Genomic DNA, 15,378 nt, shown 5'->3' on the forward strand with positions numbered 1-15,378 from the left:
GATAAAGGCCATGCAGAGTGGTTGATGTTGCCCCTGGCATTTCTCTTGAAGATGTCGAGCAGTGAAAATCATGCACATTGTTCTGTGGTTTGGTCGGAAGACACACCGGCTTTCCGTAAGGATTTCTTCAGAGACTGGGAGGAGGCGGTTAGCGAAGATTCAGGCGATTAGGGAGAGTTTTCTCAGTAGCTCTCACAGCATGTTTTGTCTCTTTTCTTGAAAATCCTGGTAATGACAGCATCCCGGAGGTCGGCAGGAATTTCTTCTCGGTCCCAGATTTTCAGGAACAGGTGAAAGGTGATCTCTTCACCTCCAAATTTGAAAATCTCTGCTGGAATCCCATCCACTCCTGCGTGTTTTCCATTCTGTGTTTAATACCGGCTTCAACTTGATCCACGTTTGGGTCAGATGTTAAACATGGCCTATACTGATATTCTCGCAACCACATGTAAATCACACTCGGGTATTTATAAATTCATATGTTTGTTTTATATTGAAAAATACTTAATGATAAGAATTCCCCTTCAAACAAAGCCAAAATATTGTTTAGCAACTCAATTTTGTAAGTACTGATTAACCAAACTGGCTATTAATTATCATACACAAGAGATTAAAAGGACACAAAATTAATTGATATAAATACATCAATTTTAACAATGTTAACCATGCAAAAGTGGACTAGGCAAACGGTACCTGGGAGGAGGCCACCCAGGCCATTGGAGGCCCCTGGCTGGTCAGGGCAGGGTAGGCCTCTGGCAGCCAGGCACTGCCATGGGTCATGCCATGAAAGGAGGGATGGGTATCAGAGTTGATGGGCGGGTATGAAGGGGCCTCTGGAAGGTTGGAGGTGGAGGGGAAACAAAAAAAAAGAGAGTGAAAGGTAGGGGTCCCGATAGGTGGGGTCCTCAAGCTCACTGAGATCAGAGCACATTTTCAAAATAGATCTCAGAGAAGCCACTCTGGCCAGCGAGTTCAGCTCCCCAGCGATTGTGAGCTAGCCCGGAGAGAAACTCCCCAGGACCCGAAAAAGTGTCTATGTGCAGGCTAGATAGTGGTTGGGAACTCACAGACAAGAGCCGGGGGGGAAACTCCCAGCCAAACCCACCCGAAATGACAGAAACTTTTCTGTTAGAACGTGTCCAAGTAGGGATTGCTTGAAATCAAAATATTTTATTCTATCCTCAAATGTGAGTTGAGAAGCTCAAATAAAAATATTCAATTAAACATAGCTCATTAAGCATTAACAAAGTGCTAACAACGAATTGAAAACGCTTTTTGAAAATAAATTAATTACTACAGTTAAGCTGATGTTAAAAAAGGGTCAAGCATGAAACAAAGCTTTTGACAAAATTATTGCCTGGTTCTGGGGAATGTTTTCCCATCTGGCAGGAATTTCTCGCACACTAGAGAAGATTAATGATACTAAAAAGGAAGGTCCGAAAGGGGGCTCTAAAATGATCAAATAATTGAATAGCCTAGTTGGTAACAATAGAGGGTGTCTGATCTGCTGAGGATGTCCAGCATTTTCTGTTTTTATTTCAGATTTCAAACAGCCACAGTATTTTATGGATTAAAGTTGATCGGTAGTTGCTCTCAAGAGTCTTCAAATTGATGTACTTTAAGTTTTAAAACACTGACACTAGCAAGGAGCAGCACAGCACAAGTAACTGGTTCTTGTAGTATGTCATACAGTCGAACAGTGTATCAGTAGTCAAAAAGTTATCACATAAATGTTTCTGTAACAAGTTAGGGCTGGATGTGGCTTTTAGGTACATACACATATTTAATGCCATTTTACTTGTAATGTGCTTCATAAATTTCCACCACAAAATGGGATTGTTGCAATTCAATATGAAATGACATTCTCCATTAGCATTCATGTATTCAAAAGTTTAAAAGAATCATCATACAAGCAAACAAAATGGAAATAAATCTCAGCATTTCTATATAGGGGTTGGTTTAGCACAGTGGGCTAAACAGCTGGCTTGAAATGCAGAACAAGACCAGCAGCACGGGTTCAATTCCTGTACCGGTCTCCCTGAACAGGCGCTGGAATGTGGCGACCAGGGGCTTTTCACAGTAACTTCATTGAAGCCTACATGTGACAATAACCGATGATATTATGTATAATACCAGGAGTCTAGTAACCAGGTATTTGTAACCATGCACATTCTTATCAAAACGAATACAATGAGAATAGTTTTAAATATTTACCACACCAAGCTTTTCAGAAGCATTCGCTTTCCACAAACGGATATTCATTTCATCAGAACCACATAGTATGTACTTGTTGTCAGCAGACCATTTTACACACATAACATGCTGCATACGTTTTGTATGGTACACCTCCCTGGAAAATAAAATGTTTATCGTCATTTTAAAGTACTTTACAATAAACATTGTAATTCTATGTATAATGCCAGTATAGTAAAGGGTTAATATCTGAATCTATGTGTAATTCAAACACTAGAGGGCATCACTAATTTGCTGTATATAAGACGGCTTCTCTAGGAATTCTGGGAGAAGCTGAAGAGAACATGGAGAGCAGAGTGAAAGTTGAGTAGAGAAATATAGCACCAGGTCAATTCATACTGTAGTTTAATAGTTAGATAGAATATTGACTACTGTCAATTTATTTGACTACTGTCAGATTCAGTATCATTAGTTTAGTGGTGTAAAATAAATTAGTTTTGACTCAAACTTATTTATATATTCTTTGTCAACACTACATATCTGACTATCTTGGAGGAAAAGGCAAGGAATATAACAAACATTATTTGAAACAGAAGTAATATGAAAAAAAAGCTTACTTGTGGATTAATCATACAGAAACAAAATAACCATCATCTGGTGCTGCCAGTGCAAAATCTACATGTTTTGTTTAATACCAATTGTATTTTTCTAAAAAGGTATGTCCATGTTAGAAATCTAACATCCAAATTGCACAATCACTTTCCATACAAATTCCTATAGGTACAATCAGTTCTGTAACACTGCAACAAGTTAATGTAATTATGGAATCTAGTTCACATGTAATACAAACCATTTACCCTACCTCCTTTAGTAAGCCTATTCTAATGAACTCAAAAACAGAATAGCCCATTCTGTGTGGAGTTTGCACTTTCTCGCCGTGTCTGCGCGAGTTTCCTCCGGGTGCTCCGGTTTCCTCCCACAGTCCAAAGATTTGCAGATTAGGTGGATTGGCCATGCTGAATTGCCCCTTAGTGTCCAACGGTTAGGTGAGCTTACTGGGTTACAGGGATAGGGTGGAGGTGTGCGCTTAAGTAGGGTGCTCTCTCAAGGCCGGTATAGCCTCGATGGGCCTAATGATCTCCGACTGCACTGTAAATTCTATGACTCAATGTACTTTTCACAATTACACAATCCAAAGATCAAGTTTTTGAAGATTAATTGTTTTACTTAAGTGATTAAAGCAAATTAAACCATACACAGCAAGATACAGCTTTTCCTATTGAATCACAAATATCGCATTCGGTTGACTCGGATCCCAGAAAGTCATATCTTTTAAAATTGCAATGCCTGGCAATAAGGTTATTTATGTCAAGGAAGCACAAGTAATTAATAATATTTTACTTTAGCGTTGGTGGGAAGATGTACAGAACTTTGCTTTTCTTAAATCTTAATTTAATAATAGGTAAATTAATAAAATGGTTGAAGTCAGCACATGCAAACCTCTCTATTATTTTTTGCATCGATGATGGCGTGAAAAACTATGAAAACTACGTGGGCAGCACGGTAGCATTGTGAATAGCACAATTGCTTCACAGCTCCAGGGTCCCAGGTTCTATTCCGGCTTGGGTCACTGTCTGTGCGGAGTCTGCACATCCTCCTCATGTGTGCGTGGGTTTCCTCCGGGTGCTCTGGTTTCCTCCCACAGTCAAAAGATGTGCAGGTTAGGTGGATTGGCTATGATAAATTGCCCTTAGTGTCCAAAATTGCCTTTAGTGTTGGGTGGGGTTACTAGGTTATGGGGATAAGGTGGAGGTGTTGACCTTGGGTAGGGTGCTCTTTCCAGGAGCCGGTGCAGACTCGATGGGCCAAATGGCCTCCTTCTGCACTGTAAATTCTATGACTATGAACAGGGTTTAGAACTAGTGTTTGCCATGCAGACTGTGGCGGTTACCTGGTGTTACCAAATCTGCCCGACTCTCCCTCTGGCTTCTCTAACCTAGTTTCCCATACTGTTCAAATTAAGTTTAATTCAAGCTAGAGGAAAGAGCACTACATCCTTCTATTACAATGCTCCTGACTCAGCATGAGGCTCAACAATTTCAAATCATAACCACGGTTCCCAATTCTTCAAACAGCTGGTGCTTGTTTACTGTTCCTCTAGACTGATATATTAGTGTGAATTTTGCAGAGGTGAAACAATGGCTCAAAGAAAGCTGCTGACAGAGTTCAAGCTATCACTGCAGCACTGTCTTCTCTTTTCTCAGCCGGGGTTAACCTGGTAGAGTCAAGGGGATCTGCAGGCATCCAACAACACTGATGCCATCAAACAGGGTAAGTAGCCATAACTCTGAAACATTCCCATAGACAGCAAACTAACAAGTTAAAAGTTGAATCCGCCCACTTTTAATTAAAATTTTCAGATGGCAAAATAAATTATGATTTTTAGAAGACAAAAACGTTCGCTAAAATTTTAATTGGTATGAATTTTTAAAAAATCATACTGGAGAAATCTGACATTCCACAAATTAAAATGAGGGGACTTGGCAGCAATTAAAAATTACATCGTTAAAAACAGAGTTAAACTTCATTTAACAAGAAGCAACTTGTCCAAGGGTTTTTACAATGAGACCTAGTGTAAAAGTGGAGGCTCGACTTCACATGGGCCTCAACAGGGCACCCTCTGGAGTAATATAGAGGGCAAGATCTTCAAGCTGTTCATGCGGGCGGGATCTTCCGGTCCCACCGATAGAGCACCCCCGCCATCGGTTTCCCAAAAGTGTGGGGCGGATTCAATGGGAAATCCTATTGGCACTGGCGGAACCAGAAGATCCCACCACCAGCCAATGGCAGGCTGCGTTCCGCTGCAGAGAATCGAGCAGCTGGGGAAGCCAGAACCACCAACAGCAACTTCTGGATTTGTGTTATTCTGTACACCTCAGGATTCCTGAAGTTTACATGAAATAATGCCTGTGAATGCTGACAGTTTTGCCATCATTACATTTATGAAATCCCAGCGTTTGTTTCTTTACTTGTTCCATTATCCCATTAATACCCCATTTTATCAAACGCATCCCTTTCGTAATTCAAGTGTCATGTTTCAGATCCTACCACAGAACCTATCTTTTTGTTCTTTCCACTTACCTCAAATGTTTCCTCTCAGTGGATGCTGCCCAACCTTGGAGAATTTCCATCATTTTATGTTCATATTTTAGTGAAGGTGATGTTAGTGCACTGTTATAAATGTTGGCCTGAATCTTCCAAGCAATGGCAATGATCAAACTGTTGTTTTGCTCAAAAGTTCTGACTGAATGATGTTGTGCATTTCTACTGCAATCTTCCAAGTCCAGCTTCCACAGAAATACACATCATAGCATCATTCAGGGTCCTCCAATGGAGGGGAATAGGGTCAGGGAAGACGGGGAGGGTATCCTTTTTCACAACACTAGCTGCTGTATGGTACATTTACACATCCAGTCTAAATATTAGTGAAATGGGTAAATGAGCAGGGTGGGTGAGTTGCTTAACAGATGAAGTGCTCGCTCGATAGGACAGGGTAACAGGGTCAGTTGTGTAGTTATCCAAGTGTTATACTAGGTTTTAAACTGTCTAATACATCCTGGTTAACTATGCATGCAAGCACTGTGGAATTGCTTCATCACAGTGCCAGGACCCAGGTTTGATTCCGGCTTTGGGCGATTGTGTGGGGAGTTTGCACGTTCTCCCCGTATGTGTGGTTTTCCTCTGGGTACTCCGTTTCCTCCCACAATCCAAAGATGTGCAGTTTAGGTGGAATGGCCATGATCACACAGGATTACAGGGATAGGTCGGGGGCCTAAGTAGAATGCTCTTTTAAAGGGATGGTGCAGACTTGATGGGTCAAATGTCCTCCTTCTGCACAGTACAGACTCTTAAGTTTTATCTGAATGTGAAGAGACCATAAGATTTGGCCTATTATGTCTGTAATGAACATGCTGGTGAACCTTTGAAATGATTTAGGATAGTTGTCAGGAAATTATTCTTCGCTGAAATAACTGATCAACCTATGCAATGGATTTCTAGTACCAGCAGTGAATACAGCAACTCTGGAATCCTTTAAGAAATAGCTGGATGCTGATACTGGAAAACTGCAGAATGTCTATGAATGGAAAAATTAATATTGGCTGAATGGTTACCTTGTGAATCACTAATAACCAACATGATTGAAGAAATGGCTATGGTGGCATTCTTTGCAGTGGTCGTTACGTAGATGCGAGACTAGACCACTGTATTGTACAGATATTGTAGTTTTAAGGAAAGCAATTTGTCCAGAAGTGGATGTCAGAGTCATACATGCAAAGGTGGCAGCCATTTGGCCCATCAGACACAATTCTGGGATTCTGAGTCATGACAGCTCTATGTAGAGCAAGCCAGCCAACCCCGTTACCCTACTCTATCCCCATCAACTTGCTAGTTTATTAACTTCAAGTGCCCATCCAATTTTTGAAATCATTGTTTGCCCCTGCCTCCATAAACCCGTCAAGCAATGGGTTTCAGGTCCTTGCCACTTTCTTCCTCAGTTTCCTGTTCCTATTTCACAGTTGCCCGAAACCGTAAATCAATGTGTCCTAGTCCTTATATGACCATCTACTAAGAACAGCTTTTCTTTATCTACCTTATCTAAAACAGTATAATTATAATCTCATACACCTCCAAGTGATCTCCCCTCTATCTTCATGCTCTACGGAGAACAGCCCCTGCTTCTCCAACCTAATGTTGAAGGCAACATCCCTCATCCCTGGAATAATTCTGGCAAATCTCCCCTGCACCCTCTAAAGGGCCTTCACATCCTTCCTAAAGATTGGTGACCAGAACTGAATGCAATATCCCTAATTGTAGTCGAACCAGAGGTTTACATAGGTTCAGGATAGCTTTCCTAGTTTTGTACTCCTATCTCAATTCATGAAGCGCAAGATCCCACAGGTTTTGCCAACTACTTGCTCAACATGTCTTGCCACCTTGAAAGATCTATGCATATGAAACCCAGGTCCCTCTGTCACTGTCACCAACTGTGTGCATTAGGCAAGCTTAGATCTTCTTCCCAACTCCTTTCTAAAAATAATTTGAATTTAGTGTTAATGCACACACCCCACTGCTGACAAATAATCCTAAACTTTTAAATCAGATTTCCCACACCCATGGAAATACTGCCATCTACTGTGTGTATATCTCTCACTTCTCTTCAATATTTCTAGACCCACATACTTTTCATCAAACTGGTCACATCCTGGCTATTTCACTAAAACTTCACACACTAAGCTATCCGATGCCAATTTGAAACCCCATGATCCTGTACTATTTGAATGTTCTTATTTCTCATTCCATATCCATTTTCCATACAAACTTTGCAAAATCATTCACCAATTGACAGTATGGCGCAGAAGAAACTACCCCTTAAAAAATCATCATCCTTTTCAGGCTTTGGTCCAAAAATTTAATGAATTGAGATTTTCAAATCCCATCTCTGCTGAAGCAGCATTCAACTACCCTTCTCCTAAACTAGTTTGCCCCTTTCCTTCTGAGGCACTGCTCCTTGCAGAAAGGATCCTTACCGAACCAAGTAACGGGCTTGTTTCACTTCACTCTCCTTCCTCATGCCCTTCTCACCGTTGCCCTCATCCCAAATAGGCGCAGAGTCATTGGGCAGTCATCCCCCCCCTCCCCAATGCTGCGTGGTGGCAGAAGAGAAGTAGCCTACCATTGATGCAATCCTGCCATGGTCAACAGGGTTTCCTTCTCTGTGCACCTCCATTACCGGAAACCCAGTGGGCGTTTGCCATCGGCGGGACCAGAAGATCCCGCTGGCGAGAACAGCCGGCAAATTTCAGCCATGAATCACGCAGTCATTTGGCCATTGTCCGCATTGGCTCTCTGTAGAGAAAACCAGTCAGTCCCATTCCTACACATCTATCATTGTATTGAAGCCCTGCAAGTTTATTTCCTTCAAATGCCTGTTCAGTTTCCTTTTGAAATCGTTGATCATCTCCAGCCTATTTCTCGGTCATAGTTGATTTACATCATCCATACTTCAATTTTTGATGATATCAAACCTGGAGATTTTATGTATCGGTAGCAAAAAAATGGTGCTCCAAGCACCAAACCTGGAGAACACACGGTCTACCATCCTCCATCCAAATATTAGCCATTTACCATGGATGGATGTTTTCTGTCCTGAAGCCAATAGGTTTTATCCAAGCTAACACTGACCAATTCAATGAGCCACAAAATTGTTCATCAGCCTTCTAAGTGGTATTTTGTCATTAAAAAAAATTCCCCAATTCATATTGAAAGACGGTGCTGAGGACCCGGGTTCGAATCCCGGCCCTGGGTCACTGTCCGTGTGGAGTTTGTACATTCTCCAGTGTCTGCATGGGTTTCACCTCCACAACCCAAAGATGTGCAGGGTAGGTGGATTGGCCATTCTAAATTGCCCCTTAATTGGAAAAAATAATTGGGTACTCTAAATTAAAAAAAAAAATCATATTGGAAGGAGTATTTTCAACACAAATCCCTTCTCTTATTGCAAATAATATTTTAAAAACTAATCGCTGCTCATGATACTTTGTAGATTTTCAATCCATACTGGTAACAACACACAAACACGCAAATTCGAAGAATTAACATAACAAATATGCATATTTTTAAAAAAGCTACCAACCTGCTACGACCTTTGTCTGCAGGGAAAATGCGTATAGATTTATCAAAGCTGGCCGAAACAAACTCCTTTCCTGTTGGGGAGTAGTCAACATCAAGTACTGCTGATACGTGATCCATGTGCACCATTAAGGGACTATCAAGGTAACGCATGTCAAATGTATATAAGCTGTACAAAGACAGGAAAATTGGTGAAGAAATAGTCCATCATTACATTAACATTAAAATTTTAGATACCTTTTTAACACAATAAAGGGCAGATAGCGTTTGAAATAAGTTTGGAGTAAAGGGCAAGGAGAACAGGGCATTTCCATGGACCAAACTAGGGAGGAGGCATTGCTGGATTAGGTGCTGGGGACCTTCCAATTATTTGTGGGAGATCAATTGAATAAGAGCAATCATTGTGTTAGAAGTTTTGGGTTGATATTGAAGAGCTAGGAACAACCTAAAGTAGGATTAGCTTCAATGGGAAGAGAGATGATTAAAATAGAGCCAAAGACTAACAGGAATGACTGGAATGGAGAACTCAAGAGGATAAGTATCAGGTACAAAGCCAGGGCTCTTTGAAAGACAAGCGAGTCAGAGAACATGATAGGCAGGATGTTCTAGAAACCCTGGCCATGCTTAGAATTGATAAGTCACCTAGTCCGGATGGCTTGCATCCCAGGTTGCTAAATTAAGTGGGAGTGGAGATAGCGGAAGGATTTGCCAATCCTCCTTGGAGAAGGGGAGATGCCAGAAGGTTTAGTGGCAAATGTTACGCCCTTGATCAAGATAGGGTGCAAGAACATTCCCAGTAATTACAGGCTGGTCAGCTTACTATTGTGGCGAGTAAAGTTTTAGAAATAATAATTCGGGGGTGGGGAGGAAAAAAAAAGGTACTGGAGATGTTTCAAGACTAAAGTTCTGATGTCCAGAAAACAGGGGATGTCATCTACAGATATTTTAAAATTAGCCTTAAAAATTAGGTTTTAGTCAAGAGATGCAGGACGGTTACAAAGAAGATTTTTTTTTTTTAAAGAGCTAGTGGTAATGTCTTGGAATTCATTGCCCACAAATAGTGGAAGAAGCAGAAACTATGAATGATTTCAAAAGGAATCTGGATGGATGTAAACCTAGAGCGAGATGATGGAACTGACTGAATTGTTCTACAGAGAACCAGCATGTTTTCGATGGACTGAATGGCCTCCTTCTTTACGGTAATGACTATATGACTCTAAAAGGAAGCAAGTAACATTTTCCATTCAGGAAGGAGTGGCAGAGGGTATAAGAAATTTGGAGCAGAAAACAAATGAAATTGCTTCCAATTTTTCTTAAATAATAATAAAAACTTTTAAATTTCCCCACATTCAATATTTACGATAAAAATCAGCTTAACATTTGCTACCGGGAAAAATGTCTATTTGCTGCTGTGATTTTATTAAACAGCAAAAGACTTGCAATTAAACTAACATTTCTTGAAACAATGAAAAGTGATCAATTTCTTCACTTTTAATCAACAATAAATTCCCACCAACTACTTTAAAAGAAATCAATGAACCTTTTCAGATCGTTAATGTGGGCATCCATAAAATTAAACGTAGTGCAGTTTTAGCAAAAATGGCACTTTGAGATTTTGGCTGCAACTTTGTACAGTAAGCACTATCTCCATGGCGAAGTGCAAAAAGCTTTCCAAATTACAAAACATAAAAGATGCCCAAGAATAGAGGATTGCACTCTTTCAGCTGGTAACGTTTGAAAAAAAAAAAGTTGACTCCACGTTCCTGGAAGAAAGTTACGGATAGTTACTTTTAACGGGAATTAGGAGAAACAAAACTTAAGAAAATTAGCATTTGAAACAAATTACAGGTCCAGAATTCTGTATGCTGCAGGAACAGAGTACTGTACAGTTTGTGTACTACCTTGTTCTTTTGCAAACATAATGGGCAAAGCAAGGTAAAAGACTGAAGTATTTAATGCGGAAAAGTACCTCAACATTTTCTGCTGCTTAGAGCCATATCTAAATCACACTCACATTTACATTACCACCTCAGTGTTAATTTGTTCAGAACATTCTAAAAGTATTGTTTAAAATCCACAATGTTCACGGTGCTACATAAACCCAAGTCATGGTTCAGAATGATCATGCAAAATAATTGCACACTTAGCAGTTCATGGAAACGAGAGAACCTGGTGAGATTGCTCTTTATCCATGTTACTGTGTACATGCTTCTGGATTGAGTCTCTGATGGTGAACTGTATTATAGACTTCCAGTGGCAGCTATGTGGTGAGGGATTGCACACAAGGTGGCTCCCGCTTGGAGATTTGGTTTGGCAAAAAGGGGTGGTGGTGGGACAAAAACGGAAATAATTAAAGCTCATTGGTTTCTCCTCCGGTGCAGGATGTCTGCAGTGTGGGATATCTACGGGATATAACACGAGGCAAAAATCAAATAATGCCCCCGGTCCAGATTCAGAGAATCCTCGTGGCGAGTGAAAGAAAATATGGTGAACCTTGCCACATCGTCGGCAACCTCCCCATTGCCGTGTAGAAGCTAATGGAATTTACCATGGGAGAATTCCAGAAGCATAAGCAGGCAATATGAGAAGACCTGTCTAAGACGATTCAGGTCACATTACCTCCCCTTCCCGTAGCGGTGGAAAGGGTGAAGCAGCGATTGGAATCGCAGTGTACCGAGTGACGATTCTGGAAATTGAGAAGGCGGTCTTGGACCACTGCAACCTGATTGTCTCTAAGGGACATGTCTCTAAGGGACAGAGTATGAACGTTGGTGGAGGCCCACAAAGTCTTGAACGCCAGAGTGGATGACCAGAAGAACTGGTCCAGGCGTCAAAACCAGAGGATAGTTAGGTTACTGGAGGGAATTAAAGGCATGTGTGCCGAGTACATTTTGGTTCTGGCTAAACGTAGGGCTGGGTTTAACAGGGCAAATACAGTGCTCTTCAAGAGCAAAGTACGTTCAGAATGCTGTACCCACCGAAACGGTGGGTCACATTTAAGTACAAGAGGCCAAAAAAAAATAATAATAAAGATTATTTCAATATGCCAGAGGTGAATGACTTCGCAAAGAAGAATGGTCTGGAGGGAAACTGATTGTGGTTGTGAGCAATTAGGGAGTTTTTGAACGTTTACATGTTCATGTGTCTGTGTCTTACTATTTTTGATGTTTTTGTTAGTCTGGGTGAGGGGGATGGTGGTAGAATGCTGGTGACACAGGTTTCTTTGTTGATGGATTTGGGGGGGGGGGGGGGAAGGGCAGTGGTGGGGCCATTTTGAGTGGGCCTGGCACCGAGGTAGGCCTGGATCCAGCTGGCTCTCCTCACAAGATGGATATGGCGGATCAAAATGGGAGGAGGTTCAGAGACCCACTGTCAGGAGGCTCACGTGGAATGCGAGGAGTTAAATGGCCCTGGATGTTTGGTCACTTGGAAGAGCTTGAAAACCAATGTAATCTTTTTGCAGGAGCCACATTTGAGGGTTAGAGATCAGATGAAGCTAAGGAAGAGATGGTTGGGGCAGGCGTTCCATTTAAATTTTGATGCGAGGTTGAGAGGGGTGACGATCTTGTTTCACAGGTGAGTGGCTTTTACAGCAGCCAGTATTTTGACAGACCCTGGGGAATGATATGTAATGGCAGGTGGGGTTTTGGTGGATGCGCCAGTGGTTTTAGTAAACATATATGCTTCAAATTGGGATGACGTAGACTTTGTTAAGAGGGTATTGGTGGGGTCATCCCCAACTTTGACTCTCATCAAGTGATCATGGGGGTGGGGGAAGACTTCAACTGTATATTAGACCCGAGGATGGACAGGTCGTGTCTGAAGTCGGAAAGAGCTGGCAGTTTTCATGAACAGATGTGCCGGGGGTTAATGGTGGACCTATGGGGTTTAGTCACCCGAGGGAGAGGGAGTTCTTCTTATCGTAGGTGCATCGGGTACACTCCTGAGTAGACACTGTAATGAGAAAATCAATACTCCCCGGGGTAGTGGGGGCCGAGTACTCGATGGTTGTAATATCGGACTATGCACCACATTATGTGGATGTGAGGTTGGATATGGGCAGAGCCCAGCGACCCCGGTGGAGGTTAGACACGGCAATCCTTGCTGACAAGGGGGTTCTCTGAGAAGGTGGCAAGTAGGTTTCAATTAGCATGGGCAAGTTTTGTCCTCTACGTTCTGGGAAGTATTGAAGCTGGCGATCAAAGGTAAGTAATCTCATACAAGGTCGACAGGGGTAAGGTTGGGAGGGGACAGGGACAAGGTTGGGAGGGTGGAAAGGCAGAGGTTGGTTGGTTGAATTCTGGAGGTGGACCGGCAGTACTCCACGCCCCGACAATGAAGCTGCTAGCGGACAGAGGTTACAAATGGAATTTGAATTGGTATCGACTGGATAGACGGTGAACCAACTTTGTTGCTCATGAAGGGCATTTTAGGAGAATGGCGATAATGCCAGTCGCCTATTAGTTCACCAGCTCAAGTGGCAGGCAGCCGCACGGGACATAGCCCAGGTTAAAGACGAGGGGACAGGGCTTGTTTTGGCTCTGGACAAGATTAATAGTATCTTTAAGGGTTTCTACCAGGGGTCGTACAAGTCTGAGCCCCCAAAGGAGAGCTCGGGGATGGAACAGTTTTTCGACAGGTTGACTTCCCGGTGGTGGAGAGGCAGGAGTTGGAGGCGCCGGTGGAATTTTACAAACAGTTTGCAGCATTACTGTCACCACATTTATTGGGGATGTTCTCTGGTGCGGAGGGAAGTGCCGGCCATGTTGGCGTAGGCATTGATCTCCCTGATCCCGAAGAACGACAAAGACCCTGTGCAGTGTGGGTCTTGCAGGCCTCTCTCTTTATTAAACAGCAATGCAAAGGCACTAGTTAAGGTTCTGGCGAAGCATCTGGAGGGTTGTTTGCCAAGGTGATCCCGGATGACCAGACTTGGGTTTTGTCAGTCAATGCCAGGAAACTTTTGAATATGGTCATGTCCCCATCTGGAGGGAAAGTACCTGAAGTAATCATCTCTGTGGCTGCAGAGAAGGTTTTTTGTCGGTAGAGTGGAGGTACCTCTTGAGATTCTCAGACAAACAACATTTACCTCCTGGGTAAGACTGTTGCATAGTGCTACCACAGTGAGTGTCCGGACTAACACGATGAGCTCAGAGTATTTCCTGGGATGCCATTGTTGTTCGTGCTGGTCATCGAACATTTGGCCACCGCACTTAGGTTGTTGAATGGGTGGAAAGGTGCTGAGAGGGGCAGAGAGCATAGGGTGTCCCTTTATGCGGATGATCTGTTGTTGTATGTTTCTGATCCTCAATGTAGTGTGAGAAAGAAAACCGAGCTGCTGAGAAAATTTGGATCCTTTTCAGTGTACAAACTGAATGTGAGCAAGAGAAATTTTCCCAGTAAACCCCCTGGGAAGGCAGGCAGATTTGGGAACGCTGCCGTTTAAGCTGGTCAAGACGAAGATTAGATACCCAATGATTCAGGTGGCTCATGACTGGGCCTTGTTGCATAAATTAAACTTTGCCAATCTAGTATAGGGGGTGAAAGGTGAAGAGGTGGGATTTCCTCCCACTCTCCTTGGCAGTGAGTGCAGACGATAAAAATGAACATTCTGCCGAGATTCTTATTTTGTGTTCCGGTTTCTCCCAATCTTCTTCTCCAAATCGTTTTTCATTAGGTTGGGCCAGTCAATCTCAGCCTTTGTATGGGTGGGTAAGACGCCCAGAGTTCAAAGAGCCTTCCTGCAGAGGGGACGCCGTCGGGTTTGGCGTTACCATAATCTAACGTTCCACGACTGGGCGGCGAACATTGACACGGTGCATGGCTGGTTTGGAAAGCCGGTATGGGGGTGGGGGTGGGTGCAGATGGAGGAGGCCTCCTGTGTAAGGTCATGTCTACAGGCGCTGGTTACTGCCACTCTCCCATTCTCTCCAGCCAGATTCACAACGGGCTCTTTAGTGGTGGCATCACTAAGAATCTGGAACCAATTCGGGTAGCATTTTACATTGGGGGGGGGCATGCCATTATTGTCGCCAGTTTTCAGGAAGCATAGGTTTGCACTGTCGGGAATGGATGCAATGTACAGGATTTGGAAGAGGGAGGATGTGGAGAAGTTCATGGATCTGTGGAAAGTAGGTTTGCAGGACTGAAGATGAGGAGATGATGGAAAAATGTCAACTCCCAAGGGTGAGCATGTTTAGGTATCTGCAGGTGGGACCTTGTTCGCAAAGAACTCTTCGTTCTCTCAGTTACCGAGACCTACACTGGTGGACAGGATGGTATCTCGTGATGAGTTGGGAGAAGGAAAGATATCTTATATATATGGGTGGTTGCTGAAGAGAGGAAATAATGGGGAAGTGGAGAGTTGGACCTGGGATTGGAGAAGGCAGTCTGGAGTGAGATTTTGTGTTCGGTGACTGTGTGGTGGGCAACACAATGTCACAGTGGTTAGCACTCCTTCCTTACAGCACCGAGGACCCAGATTCGATCCTGGCC

At 42.8% G+C, this 15,378-nt stretch overlaps 1 protein-coding gene across 1 annotated transcript in view; it reads right to left on the minus strand.

Annotated features, from left to right (window-relative positions):
- The window catches only part of dcaf13 (ddb1 and cul4 associated factor 13), a 76,547-nt gene that overhangs the window by 25,957 nt on the left and 35,212 nt on the right, over nucleotides 1-15,378 (minus strand). The window contains exons 8-9 of the mRNA XM_038810039.1: nucleotides 8,888-9,052; nucleotides 2,215-2,350 (exon numbers count right to left, since the gene is read on the minus strand). Coding sequence (XP_038665967.1) covers nucleotides 2,215-2,350; nucleotides 8,888-9,052 — 301 coding nt within the window. The remainder of the gene's footprint in view (nucleotides 1-2,214; nucleotides 2,351-8,887; nucleotides 9,053-15,378) is intronic.

The sequence above is a fragment of the Scyliorhinus canicula genome, chromosome 10 (assembly GCF_902713615.1).
Source record: "Scyliorhinus canicula chromosome 10, sScyCan1.1, whole genome shotgun sequence".
Taxonomy (NCBI): Eukaryota; Metazoa; Chordata; class Chondrichthyes; order Carcharhiniformes; family Scyliorhinidae; genus Scyliorhinus; species Scyliorhinus canicula.